Source organism: Monomorium pharaonis, chromosome 5, assembly GCF_013373865.1.
Source record: "Monomorium pharaonis isolate MP-MQ-018 chromosome 5, ASM1337386v2, whole genome shotgun sequence".
NCBI classification, from domain to species: Eukaryota; Metazoa; Arthropoda; class Insecta; order Hymenoptera; family Formicidae; genus Monomorium; species Monomorium pharaonis.
The window spans coordinates 27,757,860-27,772,303 of NC_050471.1; the positions used below are offsets into that span (position 1 = coordinate 27,757,860).

General features: G+C 38.6%; 2 protein-coding genes across 3 annotated transcripts; one reads left to right on the plus strand and one right to left on the minus strand.

Moving 5' to 3' along the window:
* Positions 1–1,231: 1,231 nt before the first annotated feature.
* On the plus strand, positions 1,232–12,007 carry LOC105829650. 2 transcript variants are annotated; one of them, XM_036287001.1, is made up of 10 exons: positions 1,235–1,519; positions 3,887–4,196; positions 4,371–4,471; positions 4,764–5,002; positions 5,441–5,711; positions 6,300–6,695; positions 6,865–7,017; positions 7,276–7,513; positions 8,132–8,265; positions 9,549–12,007. In XM_036287001.1, exons 2-10 carry the CDS (start codon positions 3,932–3,934, stop codon positions 9,927–9,929), a joined length of 2,178 nt encoding a protein of 725 aa, XP_036142894.1. In that variant the 5' UTR covers positions 1,235–1,519; positions 3,887–3,931; the 3' UTR covers positions 9,930–12,007. The 2 variants fall into 2 exon arrangements, with proteins under 2 accessions (XP_036142895.1, XP_036142894.1); XM_036287002.1 differs by lacking the exon at positions 6,300–6,695 and having other exon boundaries at positions 1,232–1,519.
* Positions 3,005–14,232, minus strand: LOC105835900. The gene is made up of 3 exons (XM_036287005.1): positions 13,334–14,232; positions 13,031–13,185; positions 3,005–3,254 (listed from the first exon to the last, which is right to left on the minus strand). The coding sequence occupies exons 1-3, from the start codon at positions 13,425–13,427 to the stop codon at positions 3,201–3,203; spliced, it is 303 nt and encodes a 100-aa protein (XP_036142898.1). The 5' UTR covers positions 13,428–14,232; the 3' UTR covers positions 3,005–3,200.
* Between the last annotated feature and the right edge of the window lie 212 nt (positions 14,233–14,444).

Sequence of the window (14,444 nt, forward strand, 5' to 3'; positions counted from 1 at the left end):
TTCTGTTCCTATTGCCTGTTGCCTGGCATTGTGTTTAGGCCTTTAGCGTAACTCTTAGCCGGTCTGCGGCTCAAGGATCAAAGAAAAACGTCCGTTACAAATTTTTTCCCTGCAGTTCTGCGTCTAGAAGAGAGACAGTGCGGAGCTCGAAACGCTCGGGGTGTCTCGCGCTATAATTAATCCCCTCGGTATTTATTTATTTACGCGTCTGCAATTGTGATCGCGCGAGTCGATCAGTTTCTTTTAATCCTAATCGCGATCTCGATCTCCTCCTCGCGGTTTCGAAAAAAAGCAGTTAATCCATTAAAACAATTTGCAAATCAATTATTCTTTTTAACACTTGAGAAAGTTATTCTTACTTTTGTGCCTCAAACAATTGATTTTTCTTGACATTTTTTAACAGTTCTTTGAACTGCGTGTCTGTGTGTGTGTGTGTGTGAAAAAGTAAAACGTAAAATTTACAAATTTTAATATGTTTATATGTTGATTAGTTTTTATGTCGTGTAAATTAAGGATAAACACATTTTCCGGCCGACATTTCCCAGAAAGCTTCGACTTTAAGCTTCTGCGTTTGCATAATACATGTCTGTCTATCGCACGGACGTGTCGCGTAATTTTTGAGAGACGTCAGCTAAGCCAGAGGAATTATTTTATAGATTTATAAGCAACATGGGAACTGAAAAAAACGTTCTAAAAATTTCTAGATATTTGCTAAATATTGTAGGTAGATGTGTAAAAGCGTATAGGAGTACGTGCAGCAGTTTTCCCTTCAAAAACATTTTCCAGAATGGAAAATCATTTTTCTAGACCGGGCTACCCTCTTAATAGCTACAAAAAAAAAAAAAAAAAAAAAACACGACGCACGATTACCGTCTCGTAATTACTGCTCTCGCAATTCTTCCTTCGGCGGACGGGACTTGGCGGAGTCGCGGGAATCGATCGTGCGACACCAAGGATATAAGACCGGGGGTCCCGGAGTTCGCGGCCCCCGACGAGGGGTCGGCAAACGTTCTCCTCGGGTCATCCAATATTTCAACGAGGATGGAGAGGGAGGGGAGGGGGAGGGATGGAATCCTCGCGGCGAGATGGGGGCGAGAGATCGCGTAGAACTTTCCCGTACGTTCTCTTACCCCGCCTGCGCGCAAAACCCCCTTTTACTTGTTGCTGCTGATAATGCTGTTGCTGCCGCCGTCGTCACCGGCGGCGACGAGTTTCCTCCATGCGCGTTTCTATCGATCCGCCCTCCGTCGGCCTATATAAAAGCCGCCGCCATTGATAGTGGACCTCCTGGTCGCCGAGAGAGAGAGAGCAGGTCCGGGATTCCATGCGCACCTGGGGAACCGTCGTCGACGACGCTACGACGTATTGAGAAACGGAGGAGCGCGTGTGCGTGTATGTGTAAGAGAAAGAGAGAGAGAGAGAGCGAGAGAGAGAGCGAGAAAGGAACAAAGGGGAAAAAAAGGGAGAAAAGGGGAACGCTAGCCTGTCACGCGGATGAGAGATTAAATTAATTAATCAGGTACGTCTCACACCGCGCGCGAGGCGCTTCACTCCTCCTACGTGTTAATCCATTTAAAATCCGTTAATTAAGCTTTCATCGAGTCGTTGATTACACGGCGCACAATTACCATTGAGTCCCGTCGTCCGCGTCGTCGACTCGATCCGATCTGCCCGATTGCGACGTATTCCGTATTCGACGGAGCCTTTTTCCACGGAAAACTTTGAATTGTAATTTTGATACAAAACTGCTGAGTCTGTGTTAATTGCAAAATTGTATCAAAAGCGTACGCGACGCGCGTATTAGCCCCGCGCGCGCGGAATCGTCCCGCTGACTCGCCGCGATTCGCGGCCGACCCCCTCGGGGACATTTGTTCGCGTGAGATTGCGAAATTTGTTATAACAACGTCAATAACGCGAGGCTGTCGTACTTTGTCGATTGCGAAACGCACGCGGGCAGACGGGCACGCGAGATTCGGCGAAGCTTCGCGCTGCACGTCGGTACCATCTGGTAACTCGATCGCTCCCCCGTAATTGGCCTTTTATCCGTTTAATTGTCCGTTTTTTTCTGTTGTAGATGAGCTTCTCGGTTTAAGTTTTCCCTCGTTCTTTTCTAATTTTTAGCTCCCGGTAAACGTCTTCCTCAGAATTTTTAAAACTCTTCAGAATTTTTGTACAATTTTACAACTTTTCAGAAAAATTTTTAGATTGTTTCTTAAACAAATTGGATCAGTTTTCAAAAATTTTGAGAAAGTTTATTTTTTCTTAGAATTCTTCGTGTATTGTGAATTTTAAAATATCCTAGGATTCCTCAAGTTCTCTAATTTCTGATGTAATTTTATAAAATTTGAAAAAATTCAAGTATTATTTAGTAATTGTAGAATAAAACATGTTAAAGTATTTCAGAATGTATGTGCACACATAAAAAGTACTCAAAGAAAAACTTTCTCGTTTCTATTTTTGTTATTTCTATCATTGTTTTTTAAATACTTAAAACTAAAACATTTTTAAGTAATTAAAAATTGCAAACAGTAATAAGGAATTTTAATAGTTTTAAGTTAAATGCTTCTTTCTTTTAGAGTAAAATTAGATGAGACTATGTGCGATTTTAAAAAATGGGTCGCAATTCACGTAATAAATTTCAGAAATTCTATCCCACATAATTCTTTTAATTTAACAAAATTATCTTTGAATCTATATGCAACTAAATTTTTATATATTTCAGCAAAACCGTTCTTTCCGCGTAGAAATAGACGATACTAGCTTCGTTAACATTGGCATTTGTATCAGCATTTGTAGAAATTTGCATATGTTACGATTTACATCCTAATGTAATTCGCACATTAGGGAACGTTAGTGTTTATCGATCCCACGAGGAAAGGACGCTTGCTGCGCAATGTAATTTGTGTCTAACTCGTGCCCTGTCTATTCATTTTTTATTACATTATTTTCCCTACTTATCTAATTTTGCTTAATTTTATGTAAATTTTTAATTAAAAGACGAAAAAGTTTTTCCTCTAGTTTTTATTCCTCTTCTCCTGTACATTTTTTTATCTCACTGTTATTTGCTGCTTGAGATGCTCCCCTTGTTTCTTCACGGTACAATTTTAAATTCAATGAGTTTTGATATTACGTTCAACGAGTTTCTTCATGAATATCAGAGGTGAAGTTACGAAGGGCTATTCCGATCTGAAGTCTTGACGTTACGTCGTGGATTTCCTCGATACGTCTTCACTCGTGCGATGGACTTCGTCACCCTATTAACAAAATCGATATTTGCTACACAGCATGCAAAATATATTATACGTCAATATACCTATATATGTTTATTATGATGTAAAATACAGTACACGACTGAGACAATTAAGGCATCGAGAACGGAACTGAGTCAAAAAATTAATTTTTTTTAAACTCACTTAATTAAATTAATGTTAAAAAATAAAGATTGCAGTAACAACATTACCGAAAAGGTCGTGTAAATACATAAAATAATTATAACATACGTAGTAAAAAGAAATAATTAGAAGTTTAATTTTTTTTGCAAGTATACATAGATCAATATAACATTTAAATTTAAAAAAAAAACTTTCTCTATGGTTTATATATATATAGTATAGAGAAATATAAACTTAAGGAAATTTAAAAAAGTGAATTTTCTATTAAAATACTAATTTGTGTATAACTTTGTTCATTGATGATCTAAAAATAATGTTTTTACAAAATCGAAGAGACTATCTTTCCAAATTCTTTCCTTTCAATTCACATTTATTTCTTTACACGCAATCAATTTTTTACTCAACTGAACGTTTACTTAATCTATGTATATTTTTCGGATATATCGGGCAATAAGAAGCACAGAGGCAATATATGTTTCCAATTTCTTTCTTAGCGTTTTTCTTTACGCGCGCACCTCTGCTGATCAGTTTGAGGCACAATGGCATTGCCACGGTGGATGTTGCCGCTGCTGGTCTTGGTGACCGGCGCGATCACGCTGGTCCCCGCGGCTCGGCAATTCCACGACGAGCTCTTCAGGAGCAACCTGAACAACGTCGCGCGGAAGAAGAGATCCCTGGACACGGCGGACGCGCCCGAGTACTACAACGATCTGCACTCGTTTAAGTACCACGGCGGCGACACCGATCGCAAGTTCGACCGCGACTTCGACGAGGATGACGAGGAGATCGAATTTCTGCCTGGCGGTAAGATTTTTCTCTCTTTTCTTCGGAGCAAGAGCGAAGGGGAGTAAACTTTCGGTATACATTTCGTATATGAATTTCGTATTGAATCATTATCGTATTGACCTTTCGGATTGTATCGCATTATTGGATTTTTGTCTCGTTAATTGGCAATTATTTTTATCGACTCGGCTTCAGATAATGGCCAGCTGGAAACGGTGGGTGAGGGTCTCCAGGGCTTGAACAACAAGTTACTTGAAAGGGCGCTGCTCGATTATTTGGAGACTCTGCCTGAGCAGGTAAGCTCCCCTCTCCGTTATAAAGAAAGTAATAGACGGCAATAGAAGTGGACAAAATATTAATCTGTTTAATTAGATTTAATATAAATATAATTACATATTTATATTAATTTAATTAAATAATATGAAACTGGTCTTTCGTCCGAGTCACAATAAAATTCGATTTTTAAAAGAAAGCAAAGAAGAGGGGTCAAAAGGGAGAGTTTCGGTGTCTTGCTGAGCATGACGTTTACCGCCCTCCAAGTTTAGGCCCTGATGTTTAACGAGCATCGCGGATGATAATTGCTTGCAGGAGGAACCGGTGGCCTCGATCTTCCGCGAGCGCGAGCGCAGCGGCAGCCGCAAGCGAGGCGGCGCCGGTGACGCCCGGTTGAACCTGGACGACAAGGATCTGACCAAGTTGTTCGTGGAGGAACTGCAGGACGGTTCTCCGTACGGTCCGCTCGTGGAGGTCGATGACGACGACTACCTGACTGCTTTACAGTCGCTTTACGACAGATATAGAGCTGGTAGAGGGAACAAAGTATATGAGTAAGTTGGAATGAGAGTAAGAATGGCTGATCCCTTTGACCCTAACGTCGATATTATAGTGTAAAAAACGAATTTTAGAGTTTTATAAGTGTAGTTAACGATATGATCTTTGAATAAACTAATTTAATTTTGACTGTTGTTAAGAAGGTTAATGTCAAATTTAGAGAGGGGATTATTCGTATTATTCTCTGATATTTCTTATATTGTTCCAATTTTTCACAATCCTTTCTGCTACTATTTTTGCTATTTTGATTTTTATATTTATATTAAAGTACTTATGAATAATTACAGAAATATTAGAGTCAATATGCAAAAACAATTAATATTTATATTCATCATACTTTTTGAAAATACATTTTTGAAAATAAATTTTCGTCTCAAAAATAAAAGGGAATTATTCACGTGGAAATTTAAGGAACGCGAACGTTTGCTCGACAGAACGGCAGGACCAATGTCATGGGGCGAGCTGCTTGGCAAGGGCCCGCTGAGGAGCCAGACGAGGGACGGCAGCAGCGACGGCGAGTTCGTGGACCGCGACGAGGAACAGGGTGGCATCCTGTACCTGCCGGTGGCGGAACGTAGGAACGTGAACGCCCGATTTCCCATCGGCCGCGAGTTCAGCAGCTATCGCAGGCTGACCAAGCGCTACCCGGTTGCTAAGAGAAGTCCCAAACCTACCCAAGCCAAACTGAAAACCACGGATCCCAAGGTAAAAACGCGACGAACGGCAGGACAACAGTGTCGCATCAATGTCCGCGAATAATGTAATAATTGCTCTATTATCCGCTCCGTCAGTCGTTCCGTATTGATTTCGTGCGGCGCACTCGTTATGGAATTAACCACAATCAAACGTCGACGTACAGAAAGAAAAAAAAGAAAACATTCTTGTTTTGAAAGCATCTTTATAATATTCACTTTCTTTATTTCACTTTCGAAATGTTAAATATTGAGATAACGTATTAAATCTTCAGACCAAAAATTTAATTATCAAAGAGTATCACGGATTTTTAAGGAAGATCAAATTTTTTGTACAAAATGTATAAAACAATTATTGTTAAATTGTCGTGTCGTTGTTTTCTATCCGACATTTTTTTTCCTCTCGACTCATGAAAATTATTATTGAATAAAGAGAATATATTTTTCTTTCATGGGACCATTTCCTTATGTGTTAGAAAGGGAGAATGTTTACACCATAATCGTAATAATTAATATTTTGAAACTAGAATTATTCTCAAAACAAGAATACTCCTTTTCCTTTCTATACGGACTTAGCAATGTGACGCATTCCTATTTCAAGGTTGCCCAAGACCTGGGAGCCCTGTTCGGCCCTCCGGACTCGCACAATCACACACACAAGTCCGACCACGATCACGTTCACAACAAGCAGGAACCCGAGAACAAGAGTCACGATCACAAGCATGAACCTAGTCAAACTCACGATCACGAGCACGAGCACGGCGGGCATGAGGGCAAGTCGGAAGCGCCGCCGAAGGTGACGCCGTCCTCCCCGAAGGGCCAAAAGGAAAACGCTACGAAAACGGCCGCGTCTTCGAAATTCATCCAGGTGAGGAAGAAGAACGTCGACTGGTCGCAATACTTCGGCATCGACCGGAGGAGGAAGAAGGCCACCTTCACGGCCGGCCAGGGCACGCAGAATCAGGACGACGAGTGGATGCTGCAGCGCTACTACGAGGTATATCGTAATTAAATTTCTCTTTGTCGGACACTTCTGTGCCACACAGTGGGGATAATAAGAATTTTTTTTTAAGTATTTACTCCTTTATCTACTCCGTATTAATAATAACTTAATGATTGTTTAATTTTATACACGGAGAAACGAATTAAGGATTTTTGTTGGGCAGAATATGGCCGAAAATCTGAAGCCAAAGGAGGAAGAGAATGAACGGAAGGATAAACTCGAGCAGATGGACTCGAAATTGAAATACATTAAGGACTTGATTGTCGAAGAGGCTATGCGGTATGCCGCCTCAGAGGATGAGGCGGATCTGCAGAAGGTAATTTCTTCTACACATAAGCTTTATTCGAATTCGTTATAAATAAAATGAATGTGTGTTCAATATGTTATACAAATAAAACTTTCAAAAAGTATAATCCCAAATATTAATTTAATTTTGAAATATTATCTCATGATTAAGTCAATATTTAAAAAATAAAAGATAGCTAAATTAACTAATAATTAATAATATAATTAATATGATAATTATGTATCTAATTATTATTTAAAAAATTACATTTATGAAAATGTTCAACAGGTGAAGGATAAGTTAATGTCGCGAATGGCAGCGGCTTATTCGTTGCAGAAGATGCGAAAAGCGCTGAGCGATCTTCGAAATAACGTTGCGGCTCAGAAGGAGGCACAGAGAACACAAAAGGAGGCCCAGAACAATTTTACGTCCAATTTTCGCGAGAACAGTAATTCGAACACTGGCAGTGGCAGTAAAGCCGACGAGAAACGGAACGGTATCCACAACAATGTAGAGGAAGGCGAATGTGAGTATTATATCCGAAAAGAAGTGAGAATTATGGAGGAAATTATGTAGAACATACAAAATATCCCAGACTTGAAACATCTTCTTAATAAAAACGTGTACACTAAAAAGTTCATGAGATTGAATCAACTGCAGTTTGGACAAACAAATGGTTACGTAACAAAATAATTCAGTCGGAAAACTTACAGTGTACACACGTTACGCATTTTTTATTAATTTTATCATCATCAGTTTATATCTCAATCAAAACTCTTAAGCTTTACTTTACAAATAATTTGATTACATTATCTTTAGTTTTCTTCTAACCTTGTAATCTTATCTGCAGACTCTATAGTTTTACTTTATTAAAATAAAATTAGGTTAAAATTAAATAATAAGAAGTAACATTTTGTTCTCAAAACTAAGCACTTATTTAACTTTTAAAGAAACTTTTTAACCTAAATCGATTATAATTAAAAAATTATTAATCTCTCATTTTTTGTTAAGAAAATATTGAACAAAAAATCTGCAGGGAAAAGAGATGGCTCAGCAATTCTGGGATAATTTATACAAATCCAATGAATCGTATTGAATAATATAGCTAATACAGATTACGTAACACAATCGTTGGGATTAACAGCCGTGGAGGAGCCTAGAAATTGCCCGGAATTAGAAGCCATAGAATGGCGATGCCGAACCGTAGATAATCTGGCCGGCGACACGTCTCGGATGCTCTACGTGCCCTGCGTGAAACTGCAGATCTGCAAAGCTTGTGTACGTTACACAAATTCCCATTTTTATTTAACTGAGACTTTCGATAATTCAGAAATTAACAAAAATAATTTAGTATCGATAAAGATTCGTTCCAACAACATTTTCCATTGCGATAATATTTGAGTATCAGTATTCTAAGTATTAAATATACCGCCGCTCAAAAAAATTATTTGCTCATCTCATAAATAATAGGAATTAAAAGAAGAGTTGAAAATTATAAAGAGAAATATTCAATCCTTCTCCATTTATCAGGGAAATATGATAGAATTCCATACAGCACTGAAAGAAAAGATTGCAGAAATCTTTTATTGCGAGATTGCAATATTGCATATTAGTTGCATAATGTAGATATAATATTGATGCAATGTTACAACGTCAAAATGTCCGTCTTTAGCGATATTGCGTTATAATATTGTAGCAATGTTGCAGCGCAATGTATTTGCAATAATGAATAAAAATAGTTTGTTTATTATTGTGGAATATTATATAGCATAAATTACTATAATTATTATTATTATTTTAAATAAATGAAAACTAATTAAATTAAATTAAAATAAATCATATATTTTTTATTGGGAATAAAATAAGATAAATACAAATTTAATAAGTAATATTAATATAATTATTTTATTACACAAAAAAGCAAATTATTTTTAACAGCCATTAAAAAATAATGTTTAAAGAATAAAAAAAGAATTTTAACATACAGTGTGTTTAACGACTCGGTGTATATATGCGCATATGTACACACGCGCGCGCTTAAACATATATAAACAATATGTAATTATATTTTATTTGAAATGTTTGTTCTTTCATAAAATTTTATATTATTTAATTTTGTATTAAATGTTAAATGCAAGTATATGCATATATGATAAAATTCTCTTATAATAATAATAATTAATAATAATCAGAAAACATAGTATTACAATATTTTTTGCGTTTCTAAAATATTAATAAGACATTGCTATTGAAAGTTAGCAAATCCGTAATACAATGTTTCTGCAATATTGCACTGCAATCTGCAAGATTACAATGTTGTTGTAATGTTGTTGGAATAGCTTTGTGCTATATGGAATTAGAACGAAATTTAGATATATAAAAGACAAAAATTAGAGTGGGCGAATACTTATCACCAGTAATGTACTTCTAGATAATCTAGATATATTTAAGACCTAACTCTTCGACGTTAAGATAATCTCAGAATTCAGTTTTTGGCAACCGAGATTTCTCTCGAATTGTCCCGCTACTCTAACGGGCAAAACTATTTCTCGTGAAAACAGGCACAGGACGAGGACGGGCTGCTACCCTGCCTCGCCAACTACGCCCTGGAGGCCGAGAAGATATGCGACACGCTGGAGTCCAGGGAGCGGTCCGGGCAGGCGGCCCGGACCATGGCGATGGCCGCGGTCCACGAGGACGAGAGGCAGTCGTGCGCGAGCGCCGCGCTGCTGCTGTCGCAGCTGCACCCGCCTACGGCGGCGAGCGCGCAGTGCCGCGCGAGGAACGCCCGCGGCGAGTCCACCTCCTGCCTACGGCGGTACCACGCGCGATACGAGCACCGCTACTTCCGCACGTCGCCGGCGTACGAGGGCACCGCCGGGCGTCGCCTCCACCACGAGGGCGCCCTCGACGCGCTGCAGCAGACCATGTCCGAGCAATAAAGGATCAAGCGAGCGAGCGAAAGAAACAACCATCCCGACCCCCTCCCCCCACACCTCAACAACCCTCACTCCCCCAGTTCGGCCGCGCGACCGTGGTGGACCGCTAGGTTATCCGGACACCTTCCTTCCTCTCTCTCCCCTGTCCCTTCCGTTTCAGCACGGGGATACGCACCGAGGGATGCGCTAAAAATGTCCAGAGAATGTCACTGAGATACCCCTTGGATAAAGTGTGCTGTGTCCATCTGGATGTGAGCGTGGACACAGCACACTTTATCCAAGGGGTATCTTGGTTTTTAATTAACGGCTAAACCTAGTTGCACCTTGTTTATTTCGCGCAACACCCTCTGGTCAAAGTTACCGGGCTGGGGGATTTTTCTCCCAAATTTTTTTTTTTTTCCCTTTGCTACCGCGGAGGATCTTTCGAGAGGACAAATGGTTTCAGAGAAGTCCTTAAAAGAAGAAAGTATAAAGTATCTAGAATTTTTTTATTTGTTCTTCTCCGTAGTAATAATGAAGGGGAAGAGGGAATAAAAATACTCTAGATACTCTAGATGATCCAAATTGGATGGAAAATCTCCCCGGCAACTTCGTCCGTGGCCTACCGGTTCCCCCTTTATCGAAAAGTTTCGTCCGGGTAGTCGGCGGTTTACCGGTACCTAAGAATCTTCCGTCGTAATGTGGAGCACGAATCAAGATTAATCCTCACCACGGTACCATACGTTTCCTTAAAGCTTTCGGGGATTCCCCCAGCAGAAAGGAGACCCTGCGCCGTGTGGTACCGGTTGAGGATTAAACACGGGCTGGCGACACGAAAAGTCCTGTTCCCGAGTCGAAGTAGAGCGGATCAACGGAAACCGCGTTGATACTCCGCAGAACACCACCGGTACCAGCTAGCGAAGAAGAAGAAGAAAAGAATCCGCGATTTCGCAAAGACTCGCGGAGCTCGTCCGTTCGTCCGTTTCCCTTCGGTTCTCGAGATCGGGGTCTCGGAAAAACAGGTACACACGTTAATTGGTACTCGAGTGAGGCAGCACCTCTTGCACAGACGGCGCTCCTTCAAAGATTTCAAAATCGTGAATTAAAGAAAAGTAAAGGAAAAAGAATATAAATGTTCCAATTAATGAAAAAACGACGCGTCCCATCTGTTAAAAGAAAATGAGTTTGCGGACCCTGGATTCTGAAAGGAGGATATTAGGTAACGTCTCTAATAACTGTAAGAGGAAAGATGTTCTTGATCTATCTTGTACAATTTTTGCGAGGTGTTGCTATTCGTCCGGACGGCTTTCTGAGGCACAACGTCCTCCCTCCTTCTCTTCTTCTGCACCAAACTGAACAACGATCTAACGAGTTACAAAGACAATAAATGATTACATCACCGAGATTAAATCCGCACGCACGACGAACAATTCGCAATCACCACGGGCGGGCACGAGCACGCGGAATCCCGTCGGACGAGAGTTTGAAACGGTCGCCTCGCAAATGAGAAGAGTCAGACAAGGCGGAAGTGAAATAAGTGTGCGTAAATTACTGTGTTAAGTATCCTAAAAAAGAGACGAGGAGAAAAAAAAAGGGAAAAAGAATTGTTGTGAGCGCACGCGCCTCCCCCTCCCCCTTAGCGCATTAATTCTTCGCGTTCTCGATTCGCGAAAATCGAGATTATACATTATAGCGCGATTATTCGTGTTTAATTTCTCGCACGCAGAGTAGTTACACGCGGAATCGCCGGTTCGATCGCGCCGGTTTTCTCGTCGTCGTCGGTCGACGAGAACAGACAGTGAAGAAGAGAAGACAAAGATGGAGAGAGGGAGAGAGAGAGAGAGAGAGAGAGAGAGAGAGAGAGAGAGAGAGAATTAAAAAAAGGAGAAAAAACAGGAGAGGGAGGACAAAGGAAGGATACTCGACGCAGCTTCCAAAGAGTCTATCTTCGCAAAAATCTATATCTATTATTACTGTCTATTACATATATATAAATATATAATATATCAAATGTTTTACGTTACACGGCGTTAATGCGGACACGCGTGTCAGTCGACGCGTCGGTCCTATATTCGAAATGTAATAAATATATTTCAACATAAGTGCGCCGGCTTTTATTGCGTCCCATCCCCGCGACAATTTTGCACGATTAGATACCTCTGCGTAAAATGTCTTTATTCAAAAGTAGCGTTTCGCATTCATAAGGTTTTATCGTGAATTCCGCTTTGCAAAAATCTCGGATTGGATCGTGGCCAATACTTTTCAGTGCGATATTGAGAATAGAATCGCGAAATCTCGTATGCTACCGAATCCGATAACAATTAGCGGAAGAAATGAATCTTTTCTAATGCGAAGGTTCGCATTCATTTGAATGCTTCTTATTGCGATCGAATGCGAAGAATTCAGAAGATATTCAATTTAATATCTTCTGAATATCTTCTGAATTCTGTCCTTTGACGAAGTGTCAATATTTTTTAATTCTTTCCCGGTATAAAATTTTTCATGTAAAAGTATGTAAAAATCTAGAATTATGTATCAAAAATGTCCATGCAAAATTTTATGTTGTATATTTTTATATAATTTTAGATAATTTTATATAATTCCGATATAATTCTAAAGATTTATACATACTCCCGTATAAAAATTTTTTTACCGGGAAAAAATTGCTTATTCACCATTATATATAACCCAGATAGCACAAAATATTATCATAAATATTTATAAATATTTTACAAATTTATTTTCAAAAAATATTTTTTAAAGATTATATAATTATTTTTCATAAACCATTTAGAAATGATACAAAAATTATTATCAACAATATATAGAATATATTTTTAAAATGTACTGCAAAATATTTATGGTATATGAATTTGAAATATTTTTTATATTCTTTAATAATAATGATATAAATATTTATTTTAAGTATTTTCATAAATGTTTATCATAATTTTTGTTATACCTGGCAAACTCGGACATAAAAATATGTACAAAATATTTATCATAAATATTTTTCCTTCTTATAAATATTTTATGCTATCTGGGAATTCTATAGATTTTTATATATTTTTACATAAAAAATTTTTGATCGGGTTTCAATCCGACGTTTTATCCAGGAACGTTACCTGAACGTCATCGCGCGACTTGACGACGGCAGCGTCGCCGCCATTGCAGCCGACGGAATTCCCCGGTGCGGAAATGTCCTGCAGCGCTTCCAGTATCTCGAGGCATTGCGGCTTGTAGAGCTTCAGCAGTTCCAACTGCAGCTTCGCGCAGTCAACTGCAACAGATCCAACGATCGTTCATCCTTAGTTTTAAAGAATCGTAAAATACTTTTTTATTTAATTATATGATGATATATGCGACTTCTCTTTGACGTGACTAATTAGTTAAATTCTCGAGGTTCGAGAATCTTCAGACACACTTACCTCGTAGACGCGACACTTGCTCGAGTTTGATTTTTAGCTCCATCTGCGCCTCGCTGATTCGACGGATCATCTCCTCGTGAGTGCTACTCGACATGACGACTGATTAAGGAAATTGAAGCAGATTAAGATCTCCAATTCGCTCGCAGATAACGACGAACAGATGCAGAATGCAACGCAACATTCGATTTCCACGAGACGTAGTTTCTTAACTCTCTTACCGCCAACAGGGTTGCCAACATGAGAAATCGTAGAGAATTTTTGAGAATTGCTAGGTGGCACTGTCACGTGATCAGTCGCACCGTCGCGGGAATCGCTGCCGTGTTTGAAAGCTCGGTAGAGTTTTCAAATTGATAAAAGTCTCTTAATTGATTTTTAAAATCTTTAATTAACTTTTAATTAATCTACGTCGTCATCTACGTCTATTAGAAAACAATTAATATCCTTTTCTGTTCGGAATCCGGAAAATGTTTTCAAAAATCGCATATCGTGAGATATCTCTTCGAAAGTTCTCCAAAAAATCCGGGACATGACAAAATATATTTTAAATGTTACAACATTTTGATATTTTTCGAAAGTGTCTATTAGAAACCTTGTAGAAATGTGTAACAAATATCTTAAAGATATCTATTAAGATATTGTCAGATGTTTATAGAAATCTTTTAAAACAAAGTTTTTGATATTTTTTAGCTAACTTCTACATAGTTTTTTTCTTGAAAAGATCTTTAATAAATTTAACATCTTCAGGATATTTCTAACAAATATCTAGAAGACATTTAAGATATTTCAAATGTTGCACAAGATGTCTTTTTATGTTCATTTCCATATGTTCAGGTCTAATGCGGATTAACTTTGATCTCCGCTTAACTTGTTCTTTATCTTTCTCTAGTTCTAAGAATTAGAAAAAGAACAATTAGATGAAGGACAAGTTAAACCAAGATTAAAATTAATTTAGATTTATAGAAATGGACATTATAAATTGACATTATAAAATCAGAGAAAAAAAAGAAGAATAAACCAAAGAAGCCTGCAGCTTTCAAATTTCAATAACTTCTTCCGTATTGTACTTCTAATGCCTGATCTACACGCTGTCTTTAAGATAGTGTGTTAAAGT

Bases quoted from the DNA above. Each gene is read 5' to 3' on its own strand.
- LOC105829650 (XM_036287001.1), top strand. From the start codon at position 3,932: ATGGCATTGCCACGGTGGATGTTGCCGCTGCTGGTCTTGGTGACCGGC. The intron at 6,696-6,864 runs GTATATCGTAAT...TTTGTTGGGCAG, and splicing joins TGCTGCAGCGCTACTACGAG to AATATGGCCGAAAATCTGAA. The intron at 8,266-9,548 runs GTACGTTACACA...TCGTGAAAACAG, and splicing joins TGCAGATCTGCAAAGCTTGT to GCACAGGACGAGGACGGGCT.
- LOC105835900 (XM_036287005.1), bottom strand. From the start codon at position 13,427: ATGTCGAGTAGCACTCACGAGGAGATGATCCGTCGAATCAGCGAGGCG. The intron at 13,186-13,333 runs GTAAGTGTGTCT...GATCTGTTGCAG, and splicing joins GCAAGTGTCGCGTCTACGAG to TTGACTGCGCGAAGCTGCAG. The intron at 3,255-13,030 runs GTAACGTTCCTG...TTTTGTTAATAG, and splicing joins AGTCGCGCGATGACGTTCAG to GGTGACGAAGTCCATCGCAC.